The 14,755-nt window shown below is 45.7% G+C and overlaps 6 protein-coding genes across 6 annotated transcripts; 3 read left to right on the top strand and 3 right to left on the bottom strand.

Annotated features, from left to right (window-relative positions):
* Positions 1-881: 881 nt before the first annotated feature.
* Positions 882-3,615, top strand: PHALS_04301 (uncharacterized protein; the record flags this gene model as incomplete). The annotated part of the gene is made up of 2 exons (XM_024718392.1): positions 882-1,362; positions 1,424-3,615. 2 exons carry the CDS (start codon positions 882-884, stop codon positions 3,613-3,615), a joined length of 2,673 nt encoding a protein of 890 aa, XP_024583795.1.
* A 55-nt stretch (positions 3,616-3,670) lies between these two features.
* On the bottom strand, positions 3,671-6,772 carry PHALS_04300 (lysosomal alpha; the record flags this gene model as incomplete). The annotated part of the gene is made up of 2 exons (XM_024718391.1): positions 3,671-6,505; positions 6,563-6,772. The coding sequence occupies 2 exons, from the start codon at positions 6,770-6,772 to the stop codon at positions 3,671-3,673; spliced, it is 3,045 nt and encodes a 1,014-aa protein (XP_024583794.1).
* A 2,036-nt stretch (positions 6,773-8,808) lies between these two features.
* On the top strand, positions 8,809-9,426 carry PHALS_04299 (uncharacterized protein; the record flags this gene model as incomplete). The annotated part of the gene is made up of 1 exon (XM_024718389.1): positions 8,809-9,426. One exon carries the CDS (start codon positions 8,809-8,811, stop codon positions 9,424-9,426), a length of 618 nt encoding a protein of 205 aa, XP_024583793.1.
* Positions 9,427-9,665: 239 nt separating this feature from the next.
* On the bottom strand, positions 9,666-10,039 carry PHALS_04298 (uncharacterized protein; the record flags this gene model as incomplete). Its single annotated transcript, XM_024718388.1, has 2 exons — positions 9,666-9,785; positions 9,872-10,039. 2 exons carry the CDS (start codon positions 10,037-10,039, stop codon positions 9,666-9,668), a joined length of 288 nt encoding a protein of 95 aa, XP_024583792.1.
* A 160-nt stretch (positions 10,040-10,199) lies between these two features.
* Positions 10,200-11,872, top strand: PHALS_04297 (serine palmitoyl transferase subunit; the record flags this gene model as incomplete). Its single annotated transcript, XM_024718387.1, has 3 exons — positions 10,200-10,241; positions 10,316-10,514; positions 10,581-11,872. The coding sequence occupies 3 exons, from the start codon at positions 10,200-10,202 to the stop codon at positions 11,870-11,872; spliced, it is 1,533 nt and encodes a 510-aa protein (XP_024583791.1).
* A 57-nt stretch (positions 11,873-11,929) lies between these two features.
* Positions 11,930-12,351, bottom strand: PHALS_04296 (uncharacterized protein; the record flags this gene model as incomplete). Its single annotated transcript, XM_024718386.1, has 3 exons — positions 11,930-12,047; positions 12,124-12,191; positions 12,271-12,351. 3 exons carry the CDS (start codon positions 12,349-12,351, stop codon positions 11,930-11,932), a joined length of 267 nt encoding a protein of 88 aa, XP_024583790.1.
* Between the last annotated feature and the right edge of the window lie 2,404 nt (positions 12,352-14,755).

The raw sequence follows: 14,755 nt of genomic DNA, 5'->3' as shown, positions 1-14,755 counted from the left end.
TAAAGGCAGAAATCAGTATTACCTAGAATACCAGCTCCTATTCGCTGGAAGTCCACCGACCAATCATTTCGTCAGTTTAGACGAGTGGTGCGTACGGCTTCAACGCTTGAAGCCGTAGCTCTCTCGTCTTCAGAACACGATTTAGAATTGCGAAGTCAAGTGGGTCCGATTTCTTGTGTATAATGCACTAGAGATTTGGACGGCTTGGGGAAATTCCCCGGACACCAGGGCAGAGAGTGCCAGCGTTCAAACGCAGACTCCCTTAGCTATGAAGCTTTGCGAAGATGGCCTGCTTCTATGGGCCGGAGCTTTCGGCAGATTTGCAAGGACTGATGGTCATACTAAAAGTTATGCAATTGGCTCAGTGGCACATAGTGAACGTCGTGTCACTGCTGCTTGGAGCTAACCCGACGGGGATTACTCATGTTGTGTTCTCCACGACACCCTATTGAAAAAAAAAATCACGAATTTGTGGTCGGATATTTCAATTTGTCCTAGATAAGCCTAGATGTGTAAGTCGAATTTGTATCAAGCGCATTGATGAAAACTGTATCCCTTAAACATTCGCAGTGTTTTGCCGACAGTCGTTGGGTTGCCACCTGACTTTCTGGTTGAAGCCAAAATTTCCTTGGATGTCTGAGCGCTTTCTATTTTTTATTCTCTTCTTGAGTACAAGGATTAAAAATGACATGCGCGTCGTTTGAAGGATGTGAGTACTGTAGTGCTCTTCCTAATGAAACGACAACCTAGTTCATCCATTTGTAATGAGTGCTCAACCATATTAGGCTTGACTGAGGATCGGCACAATCCATTGTCTCTTGCTCTTTTATTGACTGTTCTCTGAACGTCAAGTTTGTTTTTGTTATTGCTGCATTTCTGAAATGATGCCAAGAGTTAGATCGAAAGTGCATCCTCATTGCTCAGCACGCACACGTGTGACGGCTCCATCCAATTTAACAAGAAAGGCGAGGAGTTACGCTAGCATACAGTCACCTGCATCTGGACTTCGTAAAGCTGGACCTGCAGGTGATGACCGCTGGCGGTGGATTCTTAATTATCCGCGTATCAGCTTTATCGTTCTTTTCGTTGGTTGCACTTATGTCGGTGGCATCTACTTCTCAACAAAAGTAACTACCTGGACTCTAGACGTGCTTGGTTTTCAAAATGATCTAACTGCTACACGGGAAGTGTATGCAAGTTCAAGTCGACTTTTGAACACAATCGCAGAGTGCGTCAATAAAAGCTCGCTTGAGTATCTGGCTGGTGCAAAATTGCAATTTGAAGCTGACAGCAAACGCATCCAGAAAGTAATTGATGCTAATGATGTCGCGCTTACCAAGCAACGAAACGCAGTAAACAATTGTACGTCAAGCGTGATAGTCGCCTCATTTGCTATCTATTGTCAACTGACAAAACTTTTCAGGTTCGGAAACCTTTCTTGCCAATTTAAGAAAGCAAAGTACACTCAGCAAAGCCAATTCCACGCTGAACTGTTTCTACGACAGTTTTTATGACCATACACCTGAAACGCATGCTGTCTCATCTTCTAGAGCACTGGTAATTGCTGTCCGTACAATATTGACAACCCAAGCTGTGTCGACAGCAAGTGACAGTATATCGAAGCAGCAAGCACAATTGCAGAGTCAACTTATGGAGATGTGGAATGTCATTGACACAATCAAGATCTCGGTCGAAAAGACACTTGAGGTCACGTCCTTCAACGCAAGTCACGAGTTGGACTCGCTGACACCTATACTTTTCAATAGCAATGGAAATAGTCTTTTAAAACAGTCGGCCTCCCGCCTTGGTCGTTTAAGCAAGATAACGTCGTCAAGTCTATCAACCCCGTTGACTTTGACATCGTATACCGGCTTAGAAACAATGCAAAAAGCTGGCAGAACACTTCATAAAGCACTCAAGTTCCTCGCAGAACTTCACGCTGGTTTTACACACATCCTGAATACTGCCGACGAAACCTGGGGGCTGCTGGTGATGCGGCTTAATGCTACTATACAACAAGCTGTCTCACTTCAAGAAGAGCTCGAATACGCCGTTCAATCTACAACACAGCAGATCAATCGCACAACCGTTGCAGTAATGACGAGCTTGAATCAATCGCAAAAGGAGATTTCCGACACGTTTGACATTTTGCACGAAAAGTGGCAAGTTGCAGTTAGAAATATGGTGAGCAAAGGTTTCGCGCCATGGCAACGGCTTGGCAACCACTTTGTAGCCGAGCTGACGGCAAATCAGCGCCAATCGGATCGAATGGACAATTCCATTCAGCGCAGATATATTTTGCCAGACCGAACTTCAAACTCAAGCTTGAAACAAGAGCACGCAAAACTATCATATCACGAATTTCAACATCCCGCGAGCTCATCACCTGGAATTGCTGGTGACAACGATGACTTTGACATTGCTGTATTGCGAGCCTCGCTGGTGGATATTGGAGCAATAATGACACAATTCATTTTTTATGTAGATGTTGGTCGTCTCTTTCTACTAGCAGCAGATCTTGCAGTTGGACTTATCACGGAGTCTTATTCTGACATGCCAACGCTGGATATTCGAGGTATCACTAAGGTCGACACGATTGAAAATATTTGCGAAGTTTTTCTTTGCCGGCACAGCTTTTCCGCGGTTTGCTTTACACTTTTAGGGAAAGCCTCTGAGATGATGCATGTTTTCGTGACCTTCGTCATAGTTTTTTCTGCTGCTTCATTCATCACTGTAGGATTATTTTTGTGGAAGAGAGACCACAATACGCATTGTATAAGAGCTGGAGAAATGCCGACTTCGCCGACGACCATTCAGCAACTCACCCGAACATTTTTCGACAATGTTGGCATTAGTGGCAAATTTGTGGCCGATCCACTGATCGAGATTCAGAAGTACGCTACAATCATCAATAATTCGCTGCGCAACGACTATGCTGCTCTAAACCTGGACTCCGCTGTCGTGTGGAGAAACCAGTCTGGCTTACATAAAGATTTGAATGATAATACGATAACTACAAGCAGCTTGGTACGAATGCTGCAAGATTGTACTGGACAGATTGGTGATAATTGGATGACTGATGATGGTGATGCTTCGCTATCAAGTCAGTGTTTTGCTAACACACTGAGCAATACGTCTGCGATTGTATCTCTATCCTCCGATACAGAAAAACTCAGTGCAAATGCGCCCTTTTTGACCTCATCCACCGTATTCTTGTCGTGTTTCCCAAATCATGAGTCATCACTCAAGGAACGTGAAGCAGTTGTGGCAAAACTGCAGCACGATCTCTCGTGCGCCGCGGAAAAGGCTGTGTATCTCTCTTTTGCATCATGGTGGTTGTTTATAGTTATTCTCGCTGTAAATCGTTTCATTGTAAGGATGGTCATCAAATCAGCAGGTGTGTATTGGTGGCGGTTCTTGAGTGCCAATCGCCTCCAATTTGTAGGCTTTTGCCAGGAAAATGGAGACATCGAGGCCAGTGACAAGCTATCAACGGCTATTAAGCGACACCTACGGGATGCAAAATGGCAGATCATTGGTCGCTTTGTTTGCGTCGGATTCAGCTTACTCTGCGTCATGTGTGTAATTATCACGATTTTTTATGAAGTGGCATAGGTAACAACAGACTACTTGATGTTTGATCATTTGCAATAGTTGCTCGTCCAACTTATTACTCAGTTGCAATAATCTCTGTCTGACCGTACAATACAGCACCGAGCAAACTATCAACTTCATTCCAGCTTTCCCCTATCTCTTCTACAACAGCTTCAGCCGCCTTTGCAAAGCACACGCGAAATGCACGCACCTCAATAGCTTGTAGTGTCACAGACTTGCCAGCCACTGGGAACGAAGTAGGAGTCCAACCATACGTTTCGTCTGTCGTCTTCCATTGATTGCCGGCTTGCCCCTTCACAGAAAGCTCTTTCGTCCCAGATAGAAGGAGCTCCGTCACCTCCGTTACCTTTGAATTTTTTACTGAAAACAAAGACGAAAAGTCCACAGTCACTGGCTTCGACAATTCTAAATGCTCACCCACAGCATATAAGTGTGATAGACGCACCAGCAGACAATGCTTTGTCAGCTCTTGCAACGTCGTCAAACCTACATTAGCTGGAAATTCACTAACTGTAAGCCACGGAACCTTCGCCTCTATCTTTGAAGAAACGGATTTGCGATACACCGACAGCGGACGGAAGAACTGAGATTCCATTTTAGAGCGAATGCTGCGCATGCCTTCATTAGCCGAATCCACGTTTATATAAAAGTTGCCGCGAGCCACAAGACCCTTTGTCTTTTGCTGCTTCGTGGCCGAATCGTACACAGATTCAGTCTCGTTCAGATTTTCGTGCACACCTTTGTTATCATCAGCTAGCAAACGACGGTGCACCATCACTTCAACTTGGCCGTCCACTAAACTCGCTGCTCCTTGCGCACGGTCCGTTACCACGTTCAACTGGACCTTTGCATCCTTTATGTAAGCCCCACAGGTGATTGGAAAATAGTTTGCCGACACCGCTTCTTCATCGTCATGCAAAGTCAAATTCCACGTGTCACGGTGGTTGCGCACACGCTTCATAAACTCAAGTCCATTTGAGTCTGTGAATAGCGTCGCATTTGACGCGATGCTATTGCCGGCGTCGAAGCGAACGATCACTTCCTTGCCTTTGTTGTCATCGATGGGAACAGGTCCGATAGTCCATTCGATTTCCAGAAACTCATCATCGTCATTCACGCGGTACTCAAGCGTGACCCAGCTGCCAATTTTGAACGCCACTCGGGGAACGCTAGTCCGGCCAACATTGGTAGCGGCACTAGTGATTAACTCAACCATTGTCACAGATGACAATGTGTCTTGTCTGGCATCATCAACTTTTTCACCAGTCACGGGATACGTCTTATTCGAGTCAGGACGGAATGCATATGCGCCAGACTTTGCACCGTCGCCTTGGTATGCTTGGTAGTACGCCACATCAAATGAAAGTGGAATCTGAATATTCTCCCTCTTGTTAGCGAGTTTCGTGATTGAGCCCGTGACCTTGCTGATCTCAGCTCGGACTAAGTTATTCTCCAACACCACCACATCATTGCTCGAATTGTCAGTGTACGCGCTGACTCGTTCATTGTCTAGGTCTTTCTGCTTCACTAAAAATCTAGTGGTGCTCAATGGCTTCAGCTCAGTGCTAAAAACAAGCGAGTACGGCGCCACTTGCGTCTCAGGGTGCACTGGTAGCGCGACATATACATTCTGGTCACGAACGTTGGCATTACCGGACAGAACCGTCACTATCGCTGACTTGCGCGTGATGGGGATCGATATTGTCTGCACGCTCGTTCGTGCCAGAGCGTTGTGCACTAGCACTTCAAAATTCGTATTTTGGGTTGATATGTTGCATACACTCGTGTTGGCTAGCAGACAAAAGCGATAAGACTCTTTTTCTCCAATTACAAATAATAACTCGTTCAGTTCCTTCTCAGCCTGGAGAATACCATCATATAAACGCAGTGTATAATCATCGGCGACAGTCTGTTTCTCCGTTCCAGAGAGACCGTCGTGATGCTGTACCAGACCCACAGCACGTTTCAATGCAGTCAAAGGACTCGAGTGGTGACTTTGATAGACTGCGTCGAGCTGACGAACTTGCTGCAGCAGCGTATTTGCCACTCGAGCAAAGCGCTTGAACGTCGGACGACTGCTGTAAAAACCCGACCAGTAGTCATCTCGAGCTGATCCGTAGGGTAAGAAGTCGTCTGTTTTTACGCTCCACGTTATTCCTTCCTCTCGCTTCAGGTCTGTGTAGTACGACAAATTCGAGTACAGCACATTCACGCGTCCGTCTTGATTGACGTAGTGGAGGATCTTGTCCATGTTTTTATACCATCGTCGCGAGTTGTCAAATTGAAAGTCACAGCCCATGGGAATGAAAACGTGATTGCCCTTGGTCGCATCTCCACGCATCTTGGCATTCTTAACAAATGCCTCAACCTCATCACACACGTCAAAGTCGTGGAGTTCAGCGTCGTCTTGAATCTGATTTTCGTTTTTACCAAAATCAAACTTTCCAGGCGGACAGTAATGGTCAATAATTTCTCCAGTAAAGATTTGTGATGCCTTGCCGCGCGACTTGCTGGGACGCCAAATAAATTCAAGCTCCTTGTTTTTCTTTCGGTTTCCATAGTCTTGGTAGTCAATACGAGCAAAGTATAGAGCATCGAAGCCTATACCTTGCGACAGTAGTGAGCCTTGTGTGGCCGAGTGTCCAAACGGATCAATTTGCCACCCTATACGCGGACTGATACCGAATTCATCCATGAGTAGCTGGTGACCGTACGACGTCTGATCCACCATGGCAATGTAATGCGGTGTAGCTTCATCGTGCATACACCATCCACCATTGACTGTAAGATCCAAGCGACCTTCACGCACGAGCTGCTTGACGACGTTACGTACTTCAGACCCCTGTTCGTGCCACCAGCGCTGGAAGAACGACTGTTCTACGAACATAAACTGGCGGTCTGGGTTACGAATGAGTTCCTCTACTGCTGTGTCAAGAATGTACTGTACTCTCTGGACGTAGTATTGATCCACATTTATGATCCATCCAGGATCGTCATGCGAGTGTGCAATAAGATGCACATTTAACTTGTCCGGGACCACACGGCTTGACGTGTTGTAAACCCCATCAGTCGAAGGCGTCCATTTTCTTGGGTCGCAGGAGGCGGCGGCGGCAGAGCCAGCACACAGAGACGTCACAAGAGCTTTTATCACGAGCATGCAGATCGAATTTTGTATGGTTTTGTGAAAGGGAGAGATCAGATTTCGCGATCTTTTACTTCAACTCATTTATTTATACAAATATACTGACTCACGACGAAAATATGAATTGAGGGTTAAAGATACTAGTTCTGATACATATGCACGCCATCGCCCTATGCCATCACTAACATTATCTTAAACTCAGCAGAAATTTCAAGAGGACGACTAGAGGAAAAATGGTGCACATCATGTCTTCGCATACAGCAACCAGCTACTCTATTTAGGCGGTCATTTGATACAAATACCTGAATACTGCCAAACTGAGTACAAATCTTTCGCTTTGGTGGAAAAAGCTATCCTGGTATTTGCTCTGAGACTTCCTAAAACTGCGTCACGAAAAAGTGTTTGTACAAAATGTGAACTCCAAACAGAACAGCGTCGAATTTGTTTTTCAGTGTTTATATACGACATTTGTTAAGAAATCAATCTTGTCTTTTTTCTTGTTTGATTGCTCCTTGAGCACCTCATCTATAAGCGCCTTCTCGGGTCTTGCAGAATCGTGTACACTGTACCAATGTACACAACACAGAACAGAGCTGATCACTGAAGAATTTCATAATACTTTATCCATAGGAACACTAACCGCATCCGAAGAATCGATATGTATGGCGTCCAAATTTGTACGTCTCATACTCTGTTTACCATCCTCTTATTCATGTCCGATGTATCGTTCATGCGCCACATGTAATCGATCGCGCAGAATGGTGCTTAATATGTAGTCAGCTTATTTGCATAGACAATATAACAGGTTCGCGCCTCACTGACTCTGCTAACATATGTGTGCATCTCGCCTCATTAAATCCCAGGCAAGGCTAGCAGGAGTTTTCGACTATAGTAATTGGCAACTTGCTATTGATGGTAATCTGAAGGTCTATTCCAACTTCTCTTCAAACTCGATTATCCACTTGACCAGCCACACAACGTCATCCTTGGCTGTTCATGGTGCCTATGCTAAAATGTTGCCAACCAAACTCGAGTCTTCTATTACCCTTTAGCTAAAACTTTCAACTCTACTTTCGTTGACGGCTTCGTTTTCATCGCGGCTAGCCAACAATTCTTTAGGCTTGATATTTGTGCGTTCAAGTGCTCTTTCGGTGAGGTTTATGTACTAGTTTTCAATTGCCATCAAGCAAAAATTTGTCTAAAGCGAATTTTCCGACAATTTTGTCGTTATGGACTCTCGGCGCCTCCAGACACTTCTAATATGCCATGTACAATTGCAAGTTACGTTTGAAATCGTCCCAGTGTATCAAAGATGCCTCGACCACCGTTTTGTCTGATATTGCGAAAGCCGCTATGCTCAGATCGATTTAATATGAAATAATGTCGCTAATGTGACAGGGCGGATGGCAAACGTTGCATAAAATCCTTCATGCGGTTTTTATCGGTCAAATCGGATCAATCCGGCATCGCGTGCAATCGCAGAAATATCCACTATTGGTTGTCACTAAATTAGTGGGGTATAAGGAGCTCGCAAGCTAAATCTGGAAAGAGATGTCAACCGGCGTGAATAGAATCGAAGCGAGAGCCGAGACAAATCCAAGTTACATACTATGATGCCAAATTGGTATACCGCAACTTAATCAATATACATTGGTGGCCACACATTAAGACTTAGGCGTGCCCAATATTGTCGTCTGTTCGTCGACCCTTCTGTACTTATTTTCTACCACGATACAAAACTACTTTTCATGTAAAAAAAGGTAGGGTGTTTGCATAACGCAGCTGGTATATATGTTGCGAAATGATTCATGGTCATGTGAATGCGAGCAGTGGGCGTGATGGAGTGCTAAATCCTAAGGCTGCAAGTCTCGTCTTTTCCCATTTGCGTTAGCCAATGGAACAAAGGGTTTCAGACTCGCAGTTTTGTCAAAGTCCCCTGGCCCTACCACTCTTTACAGGGGGGACCATGTCTCTATCGCTATCTCTTAGCACTCACTTCGCGATTTTCTTAGGTGTTGCGGTAACCCATTTCCTGCCACGCTGACGTCGCCATGCCGCTTTTGTTGCGACCCACAGCACCAAGCCCAAGCATTGACGAACTTGTTTTTGCGGCATCAGTGGCCCCATTTTCTTTGCAGACATCACAACGGGCTGTGTCCTTGGCCCTTTCAGAGTGTCCCACACACGGTCAACTCTCGCAACACCGTCGTCGTAGCACTGCTAGCGCTGAAGTCGATCTTAACGGTGTATTAAATGATACTATTAAGAAATCGAAACAACATTTGGCTTGTCGTGTTAGCCAGCCGAGCCTGCGGTGCAGTAGTGGACTGACGAAGGTTAAAGGCACTGTCGACATGGACGCCAACTTACGCGACTTAAAGCTCTCAGCGCACGAATCGCAACTTGATGATGATAATTTGTTCACTGACGGTAGCTGTGCATCCGAAGTCGAGCGCAATTCAAGCTTGATGAGCTGCAGTTGTTCCTGTGCGGATGCGAATGAGTTTGCCATCTCTTCTTCTTCGATCGTCATTGAGGATTGTCAGCTTGCTGTTGTGGAAAAAGAGTTGCTTGATCTTCGCAAGACGCTTCTACGTAAATTGTGCTCGCGACTCACGAAACTTACCACCCTTGCTCGCAGAAAATCTATCTCCAAGCCAATTCATTGAAAGGCTGTCTACTTGGTCATATGACGTCAGCGAAGAAGAGGTAAAATGCTGCGTGGGTGTAGTCAACAATATTTATGCAAATTGTTAAAGAGTAAATTAAAATGCAAGGATTAGCTTCTTCTTCATGCATTTGGATAGAATGTTACGCATAGACTTCAGCAATTCCTGTGCTACCACTATTTGTCATGAAATATTTTTAACTTTTAGGCACAATGAAAAACCACTTCGTCAGCTGACTGTTATATGCTGAGAGGCTTGCGACCAGAACGTCGAATATGAGCTTGATACATCATTGTGGAAACTAATGTAAAGACAAACACCAGTGCAACCACAAATGCTATTATCTGCAATCGCATGATCTGTTACACGAGCCAACGACACATAGGTATCACACGATTCAGCAAAAAGTTCTTTGCGTCATTAATATTAAAACGATTGAACACACCCGTCGGGAGTTGATGTCTGCAATATCGGACGGATTCTTTTGCTGACGTTTGAGGCGCTCGCTCATTTTAGAGTAGCGCTCGCCATTGTAAATTGTAGGCCCTAGGGCTACGTCAACACCGCGCTGACCTGGCTTTGAAATGCCCGTTGCGCGGTTCCGCAATTCCATATTCGTTATCACAGCACTTGTAGGATGAACTTATGTTTGCCAGCTTTAACTAGACAAAAGTATGTGCGTTTTTGACAAATTAAAATGATTTACGATTTTCTCAAAGAAAGGCACAGTCTCGATTCAGTCACCCCTTTAACATAGACTTTTTCGTGTCTGCATGAGCGAGTGGTGGGCTACCATCGGACAGCCCTTCGCGGAGGTAGGTGGCGATTTCCTGTGCATGGATAATATAGCTAAGTAATTTTTGTGATACGTTCGCATTTTTTTTTTCAGGCGCTGCTGAGTCTGGATTTCGTTAGGATTAAGGCAGCATTTGCAAACGCGCCCAGATCATACTACGATTATATCCGCTCCATCTACGAGCGCAGCCCTGAGCACGTGATCATCGAGACATTTCTCATCGTGTTTGTAATTTACATCACGTTCGTTAAGCGTGACAAACCCAAGGGCACTGCCTCCAAACTTTCGGAGCGTGAGATTGATGAGTTATGCGAGGAGTGGACCCCTGAACCTATTATTCCCCCCAATGTTGTCGTAGACCCTACGAAAACTATGCCTTTAGGCATCGTCGAGGCCACACCCGATACGCACATTAAGCTGCAGGGTTTTGCGAAGTCGGCCATCAACTTGGCCACATTCGACTTTTTAGGCATCGGTTCACGTCCAGAGCTTAAAGAAGTCGCTATTAAGACGCTTACAAAATATGGATGCGGGTCCTGTGGCCCCCGCGGTTTCTATGGCACTATAGACACACATGAAATTCTCGAGAAGGACATCGCGCAGATGATGGGGACCACCGACTCGATAACCTTTTCGGACACGGAGGCTACCTCGTCATCAGTTCTGCCGGCGTTTGCAAAGCGTGGCGACCTTATAGTCATGGACGATGGCTGTAATGATTCGATTCTTGTAGGTGCCAATTTGGCGCGTTGTAGCGTATTATACTACAAGCACAACGACGTGGAAGATTTAGAGTGTGTACTTAAAAATGTACGCGATGAGGACAAAACAAAGAATCGAGGATCGGACTGTCAACGCCGCTACGTTGTAACTGAGGCACTCTTTCGTAACCACGGTGACATGGTGGATCTGCCTAAGGTAGTAAAATTGTGCGACAAGTACTTTTTTCGTCTCTTTCTAGACGAAAGCTTTTCATTTGGTGTGCTTGGCAAATCTGGACGTGGCCTAACGGAGCATTACGGTATGGACGTTTCTGAGGTAGCTATTATCTGTAGTTCTCTGGCGGGCTCTACCGCCAGCGTTGGTGGCTTTAGCACGGGCTCGCAAGAGGTTGTGGACTATCAACGTATTAATACCGCTGGCTACGTGTTCTCGGCTTCGGCTCCGCCATTCACGTCAGCCTGCTGTTCCGAGGCCATTCGCATAATGAAAAATGAGCCGGAGCTATTTATAAAACTCCGTGACAATGCTAAACTGGCGCATGACATTTTATCTGCTGGCGTGCAGGGAGTGTACAGCATCTCGAAGGCGGTTGTTTCTCCCATCCTACATTTGCGCTTGCTGCCTGAAGTTGTGGCTTGCGTCGGTAGTGTGGATGATCAGCGCAATTTGCAGCGTGAAGTGTGTGACACGGTTATGCAGAAGTGCCTTGCCAAGGGTGTGGCCATCTGCTCACCACGTTACAAGGCCCACCAGACGCTGGAACCGCGACCTAGTTTGCGTGTATCCGTTACTGCCATTCATTCAATTCAGGATATAAAGACAGCGTGCACAATTATTGTGACGGAGGCCATGGCTACGGCCAAGGAACTTCGCGCCACGTATCCAAAGGACGCAATTCCTCAAAATGGTCTACGGCTGCGCAATTAGTGAACGCACTTGTGAGGCGATGAAGGTTTAGGTGCCATCAAAAGGTTGACCCTTTATTCAAGGAATCTTGACGTTTACTTGTGCTGTACTTGACTTATTGTCGATTGTTGTTGTCCTGCATTTCCTTCTCGCGCTGTTTACGGTAGATCTCAAATTGCTCGTCGTTGGTGAACTGCTGTAAGCAGGCATTCAAGGCTTTATTATGATCGCGACATTTGAAAACAACCATAAAACCGCTGGCTTTGGCGCACTTCGCAAATTGCTCGGAGACGCTGCGGCACTTGGCGATGGCAATGTCACTAAGCTCCTGCTTTAATTTCTGCGCTTGTATCCCCAGCCAAAACAGAAATCGTCAGCTTAGATGCATTTCAGTCAGATATGGTGGCTGCGAAGCATACATGTTCAGCTTGGTTGCTCCACGAAAGACGTGACGAGCGAAACTTGGCTTTTGCTGTCTCCTTATCGACGCTATGCTCCATGTCTAAATACAATGAATGTCTTAGTGTATGGCCATGCTAAATATGTATTAAATACTAACGGATTTTCCAGATTGGAGTTCATGACTTTTATATAATAGTACAGGTCAAACAAATATTGTAGTGACGATGTAAAAATAGCAATTCTGGTCTTCGAAATGCGTCGCAAACTCTATAAAATCAAAAAAGCTTGCAATTCTATTGAAGATAGCACCGACATCAGCTCGCTACCGCATGTTTGGGCCCATGATGGATCGCAGGCGCTGTCTGTGAGAATCTACTCTATACAAACATTCTAAGAGGTGAATCAAATTGTGCTCAAGTGAGGCAGATCATTTTATGCTTTAGTGACTGCTTCCAAATCATCAATCACGACTCGTCTATAACATCAAGGCTGAAAACATACTGCTGTCACCACTCGACTTCAAGCGTTTTCGAAACAACGTACCTTAAAAGTCATGTCGAGCAACACACCAGCCTTTTTAGTTGTCTGCAAAACCAGCGCCATCGACGAAATTAATGACAACATCTCTGTCAGTCTGTGCCCATGTCTTGCGGACCCCCAAACACACCGACTTCACTGACGGTGGTTCGGGATTACCATACCCCGGTATATACCACCAGGTCACTCTGCTTCCACGCATTGCATTCAGTGTACAGAATGTTCTTGAAGTATCGATAAATTACCAGCCTAGAGATGTGAGTCCACCAAACATTACACACATCTTGATATCGCACGTCTGGCACTACACGTAGACTTCCTTCGCGATGTAAGCTCTTATCGAGTCCCAATCAAAAGATTTCCAAAACTGACATTTACGATAGGAAACTGTAACTTGATCTAGCGCAAAAGTAGCAAACCACCAGCCACGCCTAATTCTAGTTTGTGACATACACTAAATCAATTTTGCAAAGGTAGACTTATTAGCTCCTTACCAGATCAAAGTCGTAACAGTTTCTTATCGGTTGCGCTAATTGCAAGAATGACAGTGATGCGCATGGATGGAGAATTCTGTTGAGCAAACGATCATGACAAACAATAATAGCGTCAACTGTCTGTGCCTCTTCCCTGTACTCGGCGATTTCATCAATTGACACCGTCAAATCGAGATCCATACGTGGCTGCTGCTCTTACAGAAACTGCATGTAGTGGACCGCTCGTTCGCAGAAACCTCCGTCGGTCAGTATGATCAAGTCGGTGCGATGACGTAGTCAAAGAGGCCGCAGCGATCCATAAAATTTGAAATGCAGTACTGTGACACAGCGAGAGTTCTTTCAGGATGTCGTCTTTACGGAGAGTTGCATCAAAGGCAGCGCCCATGTCGAAGAATCACGTCTTAGTCATTATTGTTCTTAAGGTGCTTGCTTGTGAATTTATCATAAGGAATATCGCTTATGGTGTTGTGTAACGGGGTTACACGTACCCTGGTAACAGGGGTATGTGTCCCCCGAGATGGGCATGGTGTGACTGCACCCAAATAGAATACGGAATGTGACAGTAGTTATGCATGTATTTAGATTTTACTATACATATTTAGGAAAATCTATACAATTAGAATTAGGCGGCCTTGCCCCAGATAAAAATAAATAAAGTCAGTTTAGGATTTTAAACAAAAGAGTTTATTTGCCTTGATTAAGGCAATAATTACTCTTGGAGTAAGCGGATTGCGATCCGCTAAACTCGTTCTTGTTCTAAGTATAGAACGAAAGTTCGGTGACGCTTCCTCAACGCGCAAAGCTACGACAGCCCCGCTGCACTTGATAGCACTTGTAGTCAATCTGCACCTGAGTCGTTTAGACCGATCCTCTGCGAGGATGGAACAATTTTAATCTTTGCCCCCAGGGCATGCACGACGAGCTTATCAAGCTGATGTCCTTGCTTGGCCCTGAGGGCGTGCAACACCTTGCGGCGCAAGGTCCCGAGGCAATCGGTGCGCGTCTTAAGGCGTTTTCAAAATACGAAAACGCGCTGCTAGAGCACATGCAGCAGAAGATGTCTTTATCATTTGCTTCTATGACGCCACCGTCAGTGACAGATGACATTCCCCGTCCTAAGCCGCTCATGGTGAGCGCTAAGGTCCTTGAGGGAAAAGGTGGAGAGAATCTCCTGCTCTGGGGGAGAGAGGTCGAGATGGCCACCGCATTCGCCATGCTCCAAACCGAGCAACAGCGCGTAGCGCTAGCCATCTCAAAGCACGGTGGTCGAGCACGAGAATGCTTACCGACGGTTAAAACTGCATTTCCCTCCTGGGCGGAGCTGAAATTGCAGCTCTCACCAGTGTTCTTGTCGCCTAATCAGGCATATCGTATACGACCGCGTTACCTTGCCGCCCGACAGGGCAACAAGGAATTGGTGAACTTTGTCCAAGAGCCGCGCACCCTCATTGACGGGATGGCAGCAGATCTT

The sequence above is a fragment of the Plasmopara halstedii genome, assembly GCF_900000015.1.
Source record: "Plasmopara halstedii genome assembly, contig: Scaffold_2592, whole genome shotgun sequence".
Lineage (NCBI taxonomy): Eukaryota > Oomycota > Peronosporomycetes > Peronosporales > Peronosporaceae > Plasmopara > Plasmopara halstedii.
The sequence above is the reverse complement of the archived record's forward strand: the minus strand, read 5'-3'. Positions and strand labels throughout refer to the sequence as shown.